Below are 15,437 nucleotides of genomic sequence, written 5' to 3' on the forward strand. Positions count from 1 at the left end.
TTTTATTTTTTTTTTTTTTTTTTTTTTTTTTTTTTTTTTTTTTTGTTTTGAGACAGAGTCTCGCTCTGTCGCTCAGGCTAGGGTGCAGTGGCACGATCTTGGCTCACTGCAGCCTCCATCTCCTGGGTTCAAGCAATTCTCCTGTCTCAGCCTCCTGAGTAGCTGGGATTACAGGCACGCGCCACCATACCTAGCTAATTTTTATGTTTTTAGTAGAGATGGGGTTTTACCATATTGGCCAGGCCGCTCTCGAACTCCTGACCTCAAGTGATCCACCCACCTCAGCTTCCCAAGGTGTTGGAATTACAGGCGTGAGCCACCTAGCCCAGCCTATTTGTTTTTAAGATCAACTTTACTGTTTGTTGTATCTCAGAGAGAGTAAGCAGTTTCACTGACATTTAATTCATTTATAATTTAACTTGTTTTATTTTAACCTTTTAAAATTCAGCTTTATTTTTGCACATTTGAATCATGAAAGACGTTTCCTTTCGTATTTATAAATGCTTTCTAATGAATGTGTTGTCATTTCTTTCCATAGGTGATTTTTTTTAATAAAAGAAGAGGATGTTTTTGGTAGACATTTGTGTTAGGGAAACTGAAGAAATTGCAATAGATTGATAACCTTCTATGATGAGTTTTTTGTTGAGTTTCGTTTTTACTTATTTATAAACTGTCTTACAGAGATACTAAAAGTAATTGCGACCCTACTTCGAAATTCTCCCCAGTGCCCAGAGAGCATGGAGGTTCGCAGAGCCTTTCTTTCTGACATGATTAAACTTTTTAATAACAGTAGAGAAAACAGGAGGTAAGCTGTATCAGAAAGCATTTATTTGCAGTATTCAGATGTACTTTTGTATAAGCCCATTTTATCTTAGAAAAATTGCTTTAAAATATTGTGAAATGATTTTCTATTTTTTTTATTAAGAGTATGTAAATAATGTACCACATAGTTAAGTTAGAATTTTTAGTTCCACATTGTTGAATTGTTCTTAATGTATAACTAAATGTGTTTCTTTTTTGGGGGGAGAAGGGAGGGGCAGGGTTATTTTGTTTTAAACCTTTAGATTTCTTTCAGATAATTTTTTTCTTCAGTAATTTAGTAACCTCTTATAATTTTCAGGAGCTTGCTACAATGCTCTGTGTGGCAAGAATGGATGCTTTCTCTCTGCTATTTTAATCCTAAGAATTCGGATGAGCAAAAGATAACAGAAATGGTATATGCCATATTCAGAATCCTGCTTTACCATGCAGTCAAATATGAGTGGGGTGGCTGGCGTGTATGGGTAGACACTTTATCAATCACTCATTCAAAGGTAAGTTTCTTTATGAAAGCATATTGTACCTTTTAAATATCTATAATTTTGAATTTTAGTCATTTAAAATGTGGACACTTAAAATCAAGGAAAAAAGGCAAGTTATCTTCTGAAAGTACAGCAAAATGAAAGCTCAAAAAGATTATCAATAGAAATAAATATAAAGCATTTCTAATTTCTTTAGAATAAAATAATTTTTTCTAATGTTGTTTTACATGTACTTGTCTTTATAATGGTAAATCTATTGCCACAGCATAAAGGAATTTGTATTAGGATGGTGAAAAGTAGTTGCGGCAAAACTGCAATTACTTTTGCACCAACCTAATATTTTTTTTCGAAGAAGCCATGTTTACAAACAGAGGTCTCAGAATTTTATACTAGTTAAAAGCTTTTGAACACAAGGTGGCGCACTATATTCAAAGATAAGCAGTAGTTTTAGCAGCGTAAGGTGGTTGAGTAAACAGAAAAGGTCTGGCTGATGTTTGCCCTTCGCTTATCTTGCAGGTAGCTAAAAAATGGGTTAGGAAGCATATAGTCTTGTTTTTTTTTAATTAAGCCAAAGTAAGTTTAGTTATTTATGTATAGCTTAAATTTTTTTTTTAAATATTCTAAGCATACAAAAAGGATCACTGTTTATGAAATTGGATCACCCCTCTACAATTTCTTTGTCTCCTCTTCTTCGCCTGACCCCCAACACCACTAGCTTTTATTTAGTGTTGTCTTTTATCTTTTCTGTACCTTCACTATGTGTATATAACTCTAAACAATAGTTTTATTTTTTGTGTTTGTACTTAAGGTAAATGCAGCATACTGAATGCATTTTTTGGTAATTACTGTTCGTGCTTCTTATTGTTTGAGATTCATCCACATTGACCCATGTAGTTTTGTTCATTTTCTCAGTTGTAATGTATTGCATGACATGACTATTTATCAACTAATGAGCATTTTCGTATACATTTTGTGCTTGTTCAAGAATTTTCTGCGTATATTCCTAGAAGTAGAATTGCTGACTTGTAAGGTGAAAATGTTGAACTTTACAAGATAATGCAAATTCTTTTCCAAAGTATCGTATTCCAATACAATACTGTATTCTAAAGTAGTGTATCAGTTTACATCTCACCAGCAGTGTTTAGGTTCTCATTGTTTCACATCAGCTAATCACGTGGTATGGCTGGAGTTTAAAACTTTGTCACTTGGATGAATTTAAAATGCTACATCACCATAATCTTGATCTGTGTTTTCTTGTTGTTTTGTGGGAGTTCTTTATATAGTTTCATTCTTAATCCTTTGCTAGTTATGTTGTTTATGAACATCTTCTGCCAATATGTGGATTATCTAATTATTTTTGGAGTTTTATGTTTGTACCTTCTAAGGAAAAGTTACATTTCAAGTAATTAATGCATTAAAATTTATTAGTTTCATTTATGGTGTATGTTTTTTGAATCTTAAGACCTCTCATTACTCAGAAGGAATATTGTATAATTATATAGCTATCTAATAAAAATTGACTGGAAGGAATAAATACCAAGAATGATAATTTTTGTATATCTTTAAGTGTTTCATTTTACTGACTATCAAAGTTATGCTAAAATATTTTGTCATTCTGTAGAATATGTTGCCATTTCCGGCCGGGCATGGTGGCTCATGCCTGTAATCCGAGCACTTTGGGAGGCCAAGGTGGGTGGATCACCGGAGGTCAAAAGTTGGAGACTAGCCTGGCTAACATGGTGAAACCCCATCTCAACTAAAAATACAAAAATTAGCTGGGCATGGTGGCATGCTCCTGTAATCCCAGCTACTTGGGAGGCTGAGGCAGGAGAATCGCTTGAACCTGGGAGGCAGAGGTGGCAGTAAGCAGAGATAGAGCCATTGTACTCCAGCCTGGTGACAGAGTGAGATTCCATCTGAAAAAAAAAAAAAAAGATTGCCCTTTCCTAATTACATGTTTCTGGGTATTTGAATTGCTTTTAATTATTGAAAGTTACTACAAATTGTTCATTCTGCCTCCTCTTTTCTCATTGAGAAGAAAGTGTGCTTCTACTGCAAGGGTTTACAAGGAGTAAAATCCATTTGTAAGTAAGAAAAGAGGTCTGATTTTATAAAATGGCTTTGTTTTAGTCACTATTTTTTGAGGTTGATCTGTTTTGTCTAAAACAATTCAGCTAGCCATGGCCTAAGGGTCAGATCTAAATACAATTGTACTAGAACTTATCCACTACCATTCCTTTATGTATTGTATATGGCTACTTTCACACTATAAGGATGATCATACATGTTACATCAATGACATGGTCCCTAAAGTCTAAAATATTTACTATTTGGCTCATTAACAGGAACTGTTTGCCATCCTTTCTGTAACTTTAGTTTGTGCTGATGCCCAGATATTCTCATTTCTATTGCAGTAGGCTGGTGCAATCTAGACTGATTTTTTTTCTCATACTGTGTTGCCGTTTACAAAAGATTATAAGAAAAATAGGGTTGAATTTGTGCCTCATATACATTTGGAGCAGATTTCAGAGATTTCTAGGGGAGATTCTAGGTTAGGGGAGTGCCCAGTATAAAGCAGATTTTTCACATTTTCTAATAAATATATGTCAGTTCCCCTTAGTTTCTTGAAGTCTTTAGGAAAGATGGCTAGAGGAGTATAAACTTTAAAGCAATCGTTGTTAAAAGTATAACCTAAAGACCTTGGGAGGGCAGCCAGGCGCGATGGCACATGCATGTAATCACAGGCTGAGGCGGCTGGATGACTTGAGGTCAGGAGTTCGGGACCAGCCTGGCCAACATGGTGAAACCGCATCTCTGCTAAAAGTACAAAAATTAGCTGGGCGTGGTGGTGCATGCCTGTAATCCCAGGTACTTTGGAGACTGAGGCAGGAGAATTGCCTGAACCCGGGAGGCAGACATAGCATTGAGCCAAGATTATACCATTGTACTCCAGCCTGGGTGACAGAGACTCTGTCTCCAAAAAAAAAAAAAAAAAACTTGGGCCCGTGAGACCTTTTCATAGGGTCTGTGCGGTCCTTCTTTCCTACTACAAATCTATATGAGGGTGGATTTTCTTTATATACTTTAGCCAAACCAATATATGCAACACATTGAATGCAAAGGCAAATATGAGAATGCAGTTGTCTTCTATGAAGCTAAACTTTAAAGAGATTCACAAAAATATGAAATAATAGCACTCTTCTCGTTGTTGTTTTGTTTTGAAAAGTAATCATTTTCAGAAAATGTTATTTATATTATGTATTGAGTTTATTATTTTTAAACAGGTTAATATTTCTAAAAGGTCTCAGTTTTAATTTCTAATGTAATAAGCAGTAGTAAATATAATCCACATAGATAAAGGGTCTTTGGGGGCCTTAATACTTTTTAAGAATGTAAAGTGTTGCCCGGCTTGGTGGCTCATGCCTGTAATCCCAGCACTGTGAGAGGCTGAGGTGGGTGGATCACGAGGCCAAGAGATTGAGATCATCCTGGCCAATATGGTGAAACATTGTCTTTACTAAAAATACAAAAATAAGCTGGGCATGGTGTCGAATGCCTGTAGTCCCAGCTACTTGGGAGGCTGAAGCAGAAGAATCACTTGAACCCGCGAGGTGGCGGTTGCAGTGAGCAGAGATCACACCACTGCACTCCAGCCTGTGACAGAGCGATTCTCTGTCTCAAACAAACAAACAAACAAAGAGTAAAGTGTCATGAGACCAAAAAGTTTGCGAACTGCTGTCTTAGAAAATAATAGTGTATTTAGGGTGAATAGATTAGTCTTTTTGAGTTCCCTATATACAAAATAAAGGAGTTGGATTAGGTGGTATCTCAGGTGTTTTGAGCTTGTAAATATTTATGACTAGGTATTTATATCCAGTTTTCAATTGATTTGTGTAAGTAATGAAAGAATGTGGACTTTGGAGACAGGGTGTGAATCCTGATTTGTAGTTATTATTAGCTGTATAAGCTCAGGCAAAAGAGTCTCGCTGTCACCCAGGCTAGAGTATAGCGGTGCAATCTCTGTTCACTGTAACCTCCGCCCCCCGGGCTCGAATGATTGTTATGCCTCAGCCTCCCAAGTAGCTGGGATTACAGTTGCCTGCTACCACACCTGGCTAATTTTTGTATTTTCAGTAGAGACGGGGTTTGCCATTGTTGACGGGGTTTGCCATTGTTGGCCAGGCTGGTCTCAAACTCCTGACCTCAGGTGATCTGCCTGCCTCAGCCTCCCAAAGTGCTGGGATTATAGGCATGAGCCACTGGGCCTGGCTTGTGTCTTAGTTTCTAACAAAAAACCTTGAAATATATATAATTTTAAAAAGAGAAAAAAGCTTTTAGAATAAGGATATAGAGAAAGGAAAAAAAAATATTTATTTTTTGAGACAGGTGAAGTGTAGTGGTGTGATCATAGCTCACTGCAGCTTCAAACTCCTGGGCTCAAGTGATCCTCTCATCTCAGCCTCCTGAGTAGGTGGGACTACAGGCATGTGCTACCACATCTGGCTAATTTTTTACATTTTTTGTAGAGATGGGATCTTACCGTATTGCTTAGGCTGGTCTTCAACTCCTGGACTCAAGTGGTCCTTCCGCCTGGGCCTCTGAAAGTGCTGGGATTATAGGCATGAACCACCACACCCGGTTAGAATGTGTGTGTGTGTGTGTGTGTGTTTTAATGAGACAGAGTCTTGCTCTGTCACCCTGGCTGGAATGCAATGGCACAGTCTTGTCTCACTGAAACCTCCGCCTCCTGGGTTCAAGCGATTCTCCTGCCTCAGCCTGGCGAGTAGCTGGGACTACAGGTGTGCACCTCCACATTTGGCTAATTTTTTTGTATTTTTAGTAGAGATGGGGTTTCACCACGTTGCCCAGGCTAGTCTTGAACTCCTGAGCTCAGGGGATCCACCCGCCTCCACCTCCCAAAATGCTAGGATTACAGGCACGAGTGACTGCACCCAGCCTTGTTTTTTTTTTTTTGTTTGTTTGTTTTGTTTTTTTAAATTATAAGTTCTACGGTACATGTGCACTATGTGCAGGTTTGTTACATATGTATACATGTGTGTGCCCATGTTGGTGTGCTCACCCATTTAACTTGTCATCCTTACAGTTAGGTAATAGGCCCTAATCGCTATCCCTCCTCCTTCCCCCCACCCCACTACAGGGCCCAGGGTGTGATGTGTCCCCTGTCCTGTGTCCAAAGGCGTTTCTCATTGTTCAGCTTCGCCACCTGTGAGACGAACATGTGGTGTTTGCGTTTCTCTGTCCTTGCGATAGTTTGCTCAGTATGATGATTTCTGGCTCATCCATGTCCCTACAAAGGACTTGAACTTACCCTTTTTTGTGGCTGCATAGTATTCCATGGTGTACATTTGCCACATTTTCTTAATCCAGTCTATCATTGATGGACATTTGGGTTGGCTCCAAGTCTTTGCTATTGTGAATAGTGCTGCAATAAACATATGTGTGCATGTGTCTTCATAGTAGCATGATTTATGATCCTTTGGGTATATACCCAGTAATGGGATGGCTGGGTCAAATGGTATTTCTAGCTCTAGATGTAGATCCTTGAGGAATCGCAACACTGTCTTCCACAATGGTTGAACTAGTTTATCGTCCCAACAGTGTAAAAGTGTTCCTATTTCTCCACATCCTCTCCAGCACCTGTTGTTTCCTGACTTTTTAATGATTGCCATTCTCCCTTTTTTTTTTTTTTTTTTTTTCTGGAGTCGGAGTCTCGCTCTGTCACCTAGGCTGGAGTGCAGTGGTGCAATCTTGGCTCACTGCAACCTCCATCTCCCAGGTTCAAGCAATTGTCATGCCTCAGCCTCCCAAGAACTGGGATTACAGGTGTGAACCACTGTGCCTGGCAGAAAATATTTTTTTACAACCGTACAGTGTGTTTGTGTTTTAAGCTAAATTTGATTTCAAAAGAGTCAAAAAATTTTTTAAATTAAAATGTTTATAAAGTTAAAATGTTACAGTAAGCTAAGGTTAATTTCTTACTGAACAAAGAAAAGTAGTTTTTAGAAATAAATTTAGTGTAGCCTATATTAACAGTGTTTATAAAGTCTACTGGAGTGTACTAGACCTACACATTTACTCACCACTTACTGATTGACCCAGGGGAACTTCTAGTTTTATAAGCTCCATTCATGGTAAATGCGTTATGTAGGTACCATTTTAAATATTTTATATTGGATTTTTACTATACCTTTTCTATGTTTATATTTGTTTAGATATACATTTCTAAACCTTACATACACACATAAAAGGGCTGGGAATGGTGTCTCACACTTCTAATCCCAGCACTTTGAGAGGCCAAGTCTGAAAGATGGCTTGAGGCCAGGAATTTGAGACCAGCCTGGGCAACACAGCGAGTCTCAATCTACACACACACACACACACTAGCTGGGATGGTGGCATGTACCTGTATTTCTAGCTACTCAGGAGGCTGAGGTGGGAGGATCACTTGAGCCCAGGAGTTTGAAGTAACATAATAGTGAACTATGATTGCGCCACTGGACGCCACCCTGGGTCACAGAGCAGGACTCAGTCTTTTGTTAAAAATTGAAACATTAAAAACATAAAAATAGATACACAAATACATATATTGTATTACAGTTGTCTGCAGGCTTCTGTACAGTAAATAAGCTATACAGGTTTGTAGCCTGGGAGCAATAAGCTATATTATAGAGCCTAGGTATATAGTAGGTGATACAGTCTAGGTTTGTGTAAGTACACTCTATGGTGTTCACATGATGAAATTGCTTAATGATGCATTTCTCAGAACATGTCTTCATGATTAAGTGATGCATGACTATAGTTTTGCTTAGTTTATATGTTTCTTTAGTCCAGTGACTTACGGCTTTAAACAGATCTTAAAATTTTTCTGAAGAAAATAGTTGCTTTAAGGAGAGGCTTCTAGTGCCTGCCTGCTTTTGACCAAGAACCACACTGACTCAAGTTTTAGTATTCATTTATAAGATGGGATAATGCTAAGTTAATCATGGAGTCTTTTTATCTGAATAAAACTAGACCTATCACTTTTTGCTGTGAAAGTATACTTTTAAAACATGTGCTAAAACATTATTTATGAGAGGGAAAACAAAAGTTTAAAGTTATAAGTTGGTTCTTACATTTGTTTACGTTTTATTTATTTTTTTATTTTTTTATTTTTTTTTTGAGACGGAGTCTTGCTCTGCCACCCAGGCTGGAGTGCAGTGGCCGGATCTCAGCTCACTGTAAGCTCCGCCTCCCGGGTTTACGCCATTCTCCTGCCTCAGCCTCCCGAGTAGCTGGGACTACAGGCGCCCGCCTCGTCGCCCGGCTAGTTTTTTTTTTGTATTTTAAGTAGAGACGGGGTTTCACCGTATTAGCCAGGATGGTCTCGATCTCCTGACCTCGTGATCCGCCCGTCTCGGCCTCCCAAAGTGCTGGGATTACAGGCTTGAGCCACCGCGCCCGGCCTGTTTACGTTTTATTTTAGTGTTTCATACATGTGTTTTAATTTTATTCTTTCCTGTGGATTTTCTTCATTTTTAAAAGGCTTTTCTGTTTCATGAGGCTTATACAAAGTAATTTATTTGAATGCTGTTAAGTTTTTTGGAATTTTAAATCTTTATATCTATTTTTAAAATAGAAACTTATGCCCTAAGGCTCTTCAAATTATTGTTTAGTAAAGCTTAGAGTAGAACTGTAGTGATTCAGTAAGTAGGTGAACAATTTTAGCAGCTGTTAAAATTCCACTGGAATTACTGGAACAAAATTTTCTTTTCTCTAAAATATCTATTCTGAAGATTTTAAAATACTTTTATACATACAGTATTGAAGTGATGCTTTTTCCTTTTTGCAGTCATTTTGAATCTCAATATCACAATTTATAACATGGTTCTTGATAAAGAACTGATGTGTAAAGAACTAATGTTGCAGAATGGGATAGCTTTTGCAGAGTTACATCAGGATACATGCTGCTGCTATAAAAAGCCAAAGAAACTCAATTGCAATTTTATTGTCCAGTTTGATAGATTTCCTGCCACCTTTGTAGCAGGGAAGCTGTTTGTCACTGTATACCTCTCCTCCAGCAGCTGAACTGGGTTTTATAAGCCGTAATAGGCTCTTCTAGTATAACTGCACTATGTTGGTTACTTTGATCTCAGGGTTTTAAAGTGTGCACCTAGTAACCTTTGTGATTTCATTGTCTTATTTGTTGTCTAGGTTTTCATTTTTTTTGTTTGTTTTTGGCTTCAAATTGAACATTTTTCTGTGCTTAAGTAATACCTTTTCACTGGGTATGATAAAATGCTTTTACTCAATTAAAATTTAAATTAAGGCATTTAAACTCTTCTGAATTATGATAATTTTCTAAACACATTATTTTCTAAACAAAGAAAACTAACACCTTAGATACTGTATTTTGTGTAGACTCATATTGCCGTAAGGTAAAATGGGTTTATCACTTAAAATGAATAAAGATTAGTCACGCTGGAGTTAAAACTGTGATATGAATTGGATTTCCTCCTAAATAGTGAATTTGAGGATAAAATCCTTAATTATCTTGGATTATTTGAAATATCTGAAGATTTTACTTGCTATTTACTGTAATCTGATGAAATATCTGAAGTATAAATTTCAGTCACTGTAAAAACTACCATTTAGATTGGGTAAAAGCATGTGGAAATAAGATTTTTTTTAAAAGAATTCTCTAATTGCTTTATTGAAATTATTTTTAAAATCATAAGATATGAACTGGCATATAGAAAAATGTATATGTGTTTATGGTGACTGTATGATAAGATTAAAAGCGACTTGTTTGAAGAAATTTCAAAAGTTACAAAATTGGCTGGACATGGTGGCTCATGCCTCCCAGCACTTTGGGAGGCCGAGGCAGGTGGATCACTTGAGGCCAGAGTTCGAGACCAGCCTGGGCAACATAGTGAAACCCTGTCTCTAACTAAAAATGCAAAACTTAGCCAGGAGTGGTGGTGCATGCCTGTGGTCCCAGCTACTAGTGGGTGAAGGAATGAAAATCACTTGAATATGGGATGCTGAAGCTGCAGTGAGCTGAGATCATGCCACTGCACTCCAGCCTGCGTGATGGAGGGAGATACCTCACAAAAATTACAAAATGAAAAGTTACAAGATTTCCACATTTCATGGATTGTAGCACTTTATACCTTATTTAATTACTAACTAATTCTTTAAAAATACCTGATTTCTTTGTGAGTGTTTGTGTGTGTGTTTTTACCAAATTTAAATGGTACTTAAAAAAAAAAAGAGAGAGAGACAGGGTGTTGCTGTGCTTCCCAGGCTAGAGTGCGGTGGTTCTTTACAGGTGCCATTTTATATAACACACTATAGCCTCATACTTCTTGGCTCAAGTGATCCTCTCCCTTCAACCTCTCCACTAGCTAGGACTGCAGGCATGCACCTTTGTTCCTGGCTAAAAGTATTCTTAGCTTTAACAGTTTAAAACCAAATAGCATTTATTACTTCAAAAAAATTAAAATAATAGGTTTTCATTACAGGAAATCTTGAACCCAGCAGAAATGCATACACACAGAAAACAAAAATTGCCCATTATCCAAACACCTTTGTATAACTTATTATTAACATTTTGGCCCGAGACCTTTTAGTCTTCTCTTTTATACATAATCTACACATACATATTATTTGCTAACAAAATGTGATCATATTTTTACTATTTTAGAGTATTATTTAATGATATCTTTCTTACATGAATTTAATGTCTGCATATTATTTCACATTATGGAGAAGTAAGGAGCATAAGATTCAGCTTTGATGTAACATTTGAATGTTATCAGACCACTTAAAATTCTAGGAAGGAGTGATCGTGTAAATGATTCAAGTTTTCTTTTGATATTCCAGCATTCTCCAAAATTGTATTTAGAAAAATTGATGGAAGAGAGATTTTAAAAATCTGTTGATTTATATTATAGTCATACTTTATCTGTTCCTTATCAATGAGCAATGATGAGCCTGTTTCAATACTGTAACCCTTATTTTGTAGGATAAATTCCTATAAGTGGAATTTCCAGAGGAAGGAGTCTGTACATGTTTTAAAAGTTTTAGTAGATATTGCTAAATTGCCCTCTAAAATTTGTTTCAGTTTATACTGTAGATTTGCATGAAAGCGTCTGTTTAGAATGTTTTTGAGAAATTACAATTGATCAAGATGACTTTTTAAAAAATGAAAAGATTAGAAGTTATTTGCTGCAATATTCTTTTGTCAGTGTTCTTCCTGTCTTTATAAATGGAGATAGTACTACTGACCTTTAGAATTGCTCCTTACGATGTCAGTAATGCTTGATTTTACCATTATATCTGTTATCTATACCATTGTTGTACATCAGAGTCTCTATATAAAGATCTCATGAATGTGGTGGCATTTTGACTTACATTCATTGATAATACATATGGGAAGATCCACCTGTTTTTAAAGATATATGTTATTTATCAAAGATTGGTAACTTAATCAGAAGTTAACATCATATTTAGCTGGTATTTTCATATGAAAACAGGCACTGAAAAAGATGAATTTGCTTAAAACAAAGTCCGTTGCTAAACATTGCCTAACAGTTTAAAAGTCTAAATTTTACAGGTTATATGGTTTAAATATATAGGTTAAAAGATAATATTAACATCTGGATGTATTGTGTTTATCTTTTTATCTACTAATTAGTAAATTTGAGTGCCAGTTAAGTTGAAAGTAATGGCAAAAAACATGTTATAGTCATTAGCTCATAAGTATCTTTAACTAGTAGTTTATAGAAGTGCTTTCTAAACATTACAAACAGCTATAGATTAGCTATCAAATGATTGTGAAGATTAATGACTAGTCTTCTAGCTGGGTAATTTAGAACAATATCTGGCAATTAATTGGAAATTATCAGTTTTAAAGTCACAAATATCTTAAGGAAAACAGCATCCAAAAAGATAATACTGATAATTGTTCAATTGCAAGTTAGCTTTTAGACCATTGGATAAATTAAATTAAGGGCAAATTTGAAAATCAACAGACTTTAGAATTTTAAAAGCATTTCAGATTCTGAAGGTAAATGCTTTTTTATCTGTGGTTTTATACTCTGACTATTAGTCAAGTATGAAGTGAGAATAAATACCTTTTCAGATATTTGAGATCTCAAAACATTAAGAAAGGATATACATCCTTTCTTAAGGCACTGCAGGATATTGCACAAAAGGAGAGAATAATACAAAGAGAAAGAAATGAAATGTAAGAAACAAGAGACAACATAGAATAGAGATGAAGGGGATCTCCAGGACTGTAGAAAGGGAGATCCCAATAGCAGCTATGTAGTCGACAGATGACAGTCCATCTGGACTGGAGCAGTTTTACTCAGGAGAGGTGGACCTGTATTCTTATTAGGAGTACTTAGCTTGCTTGCCTTCATCATGTGTTGATTAAATTCCTGTTTTCCTGTCTAATGTGAATTACCTGAAGATTCTCACTTCACTCCACAAAAACATGCTGTGCTTTGACTTACTTCTTAGGGTAGAGGTTCACCATGGTGAGCTTAGAAGTGAAAACTGTAAAGTATTTTATGCCAATACACTCTACCTGGCATATACCACCTCTGATTCTCCAGTTCTCTTGACCTCTATATTTCCTGTATTTCCTAATGACTTGCCTAAGACTTCCCAGAAACAGCTTTACATATTCTCTCAAATCAGCTGAAGCCTTGCTGCAACTCACAGATTCTGTGTATCTTGGTTTTCTTGGGAGCCTCACTTGTGGCAGTATTGCTCTTTAAAATACAATTGACTAGATTTGTGTTAGATGTAGTTTTTTAAACTAAACATAATGGGTAAGTTTAGTATATAGCAGTAAAACTGTCCTTTAAAATTATCTCCCAAAGCTTTGTCCTCCAGGTAAAACTGTTAACAGTGAACAACAGAAATATCAGGATAGTGATTTCCTTCTGATTGTAGTGGAGAAGTAGGGAGTACAGTTTGGGCAGGGCACTTAGGAGAATTGTGAAGTACTGGTAATGTTTTACTTCTTGACATGGGTGATAGGTATGTGAAATTTAAAAAAATTGTTGTTTTTTAACCTGTACATATAAATTACATGTACTCATGTTTATTGATCCATTGTATAATACAAATTCTAAAAGCCTTTAATATAAATAAAATCAAAGCAAATGATTATTGAAAACTAAAGTCATTCTATAACACAGGGTATTGTAGAAATAAGTGGCCTATTTTCAAAATGACTGTGAGGTTGGTAATATGTAACTTGCTTTCTTTTCATAATGATAATTGTTTATTCGTGCAGAAATGCTCTCTCTAAAGTCAGTTTTCCAAAAAGTAGGCTAATCAGTCTTTTTTTTTTTTTTTTTTTTTTTTTTTTTTTTTGGAGATGGAGTCTCACTCTGTCACCCTGGCTGGAGTGCAGTGAGTGATGCTATTTGGCTCACTGCAACCTCTGCCTCCTGGGTTGGGTTCAAGCAATTTTCCTGCCTCAACTTCCCGAGTAGCTGGAATTACAGGTGTGTGCCACCACGCCCAACTAATTTTTGTGTTTTTAGTAGAGATAGTGTTTCGCCATGTTGGCCAGGCTGGTCTCAAACTCCTGACCTCAGGTGATCCGCCCACCTCGGACTTCTAAAGTGCTGGGATTACAGGCATGAGCCACCATTCCCAGCCACTGATCTTTTAAAAAGGGAAATCAGGTTGTCTTCCCTACACTTAATTCTCAAATGGCTCTCTTAGAATAAAATACAGTCTTTAACACAGTCTATAATGTTCTACAATCATAATCTAGCTCGTGGCCACATCTTTGACCTCATTTTCTTTAGTTCTCAGTTTATTGCTTTATTGTTATTCATCATGCATACCAAGCTTATTTCAGCTCCAAAGTCTGCATTTGTTCTTCTCTGCCTCAAACTCTTTTCTTTTTACATGGCTTGCTCTCTCTTTTATTCTTGCCTTTGTTCAAATAGAACAGAGAGGCCTGCTGCAGTTACACTAGTAAATACATCTTCTCACCTAGACTTTCATCACAGTTCTTCTCTGTGTACTTCCCCTCCCTTCAAAGCTCTTATTACTATTTGACATTATCTTACATATTCGTGTGTTTATTTTCTGACACCTTCATTAGAATATGAGTTCCATGAAGTCAGGAACAATGTGTTCATCACACAATGCCTGGCAGGCTACCGATGTTCAGTAAATTTTTGTTGAATGAATATGAGGAATTGGTCAATTAAAATACAGAACCCATGTCAAATAAAATATTGTCATTGTGAATGTAAAAGAAATGGATATTTTGTTAATGTGATTATGTCATTTTACTGTTTAGTGAGGCATACATGCATTTATTGTTGAAATACTATAAAGAGATTTCTAAGTTTTAGAATTAAGAACATAGTTACAATTAGGAAAATACAAATATTCACAGGAAAATATTTATTCCTGGAATATTTTGTTTTAGGTATATCACATGGCATGAATGTTCTATATATGTCATGAGTAAAGGCGAGTTAATATTGATAGAAGGAACTTTTGCATTGAGAGTCATTTTACTTTTGTTTGCTTTTCATCTATGTCTATACTCTTGTGATTCAATAAGGCCTATTGATTTTGTGGATAAAAGATCAGCTTTTCTTCCTTGATTGTCCTACCGTCCTCTTATACTATGGCTCAATAAAGATTTATTGAATGAATGTTCAGTTTACTCTATATAATAATGTAGATTACAGAAACAAACACTTTTGGGATAAATAAACTATAATTAGGCTTATACTTTCTGCATGTGTTATAGTTTTTTCTGGCATTTTGTTGCAAGGAGTGATGGGGGTTACCATTGAAACACCAATGGAAATCACATGTTGGTGGCTATGAGATAATCCTTAGAGAGATTTCAAAAATTCTAAATCTTGTGACATTAACAAGTACGGCACTCTCTAAAATTAAAAAAAAAGTACTTTTCAGTTTTTTTTCCATTTCGGTAAAAGGCAAAGCATGACATAGGAACATTCATGGTGCCTAATATATATAGTAGTCACTCAGATATAAATGGAATGAATAGATGTATGGATGGATCAATTGAAACATTCAAACTATGTTTGACCAAACTTTGGAAATTATGGTTAACCTTTG

General features: G+C 36.1%; 1 protein-coding gene across 1 annotated transcript in view; it reads left to right on the top strand.

Moving 5' to 3' along the window:
• LRBA (LPS responsive beige-like anchor protein) overlaps positions 1-15,437 on the top strand; it is a 621,489-nt gene that overhangs the window by 153,520 nt on the left and 452,532 nt on the right. Inside the window, exons 21-22 of the mRNA XM_017871033.1 lie at positions 682-805; positions 1,121-1,313. Of these exons, the coding sequence (XP_017726522.1) occupies positions 682-805; positions 1,121-1,313 (317 nt within the window). The remainder of the gene's footprint in view (positions 1-681; positions 806-1,120; positions 1,314-15,437) is intronic.

Source organism: Rhinopithecus bieti, unplaced genomic scaffold (assembly GCF_001698545.2).
Source record: "Rhinopithecus bieti isolate Rb0 unplaced genomic scaffold, ASM169854v2 scaffold_3878, whole genome shotgun sequence".
Lineage (NCBI taxonomy): Eukaryota > Metazoa > Chordata > Mammalia > Primates > Cercopithecidae > Rhinopithecus > Rhinopithecus bieti.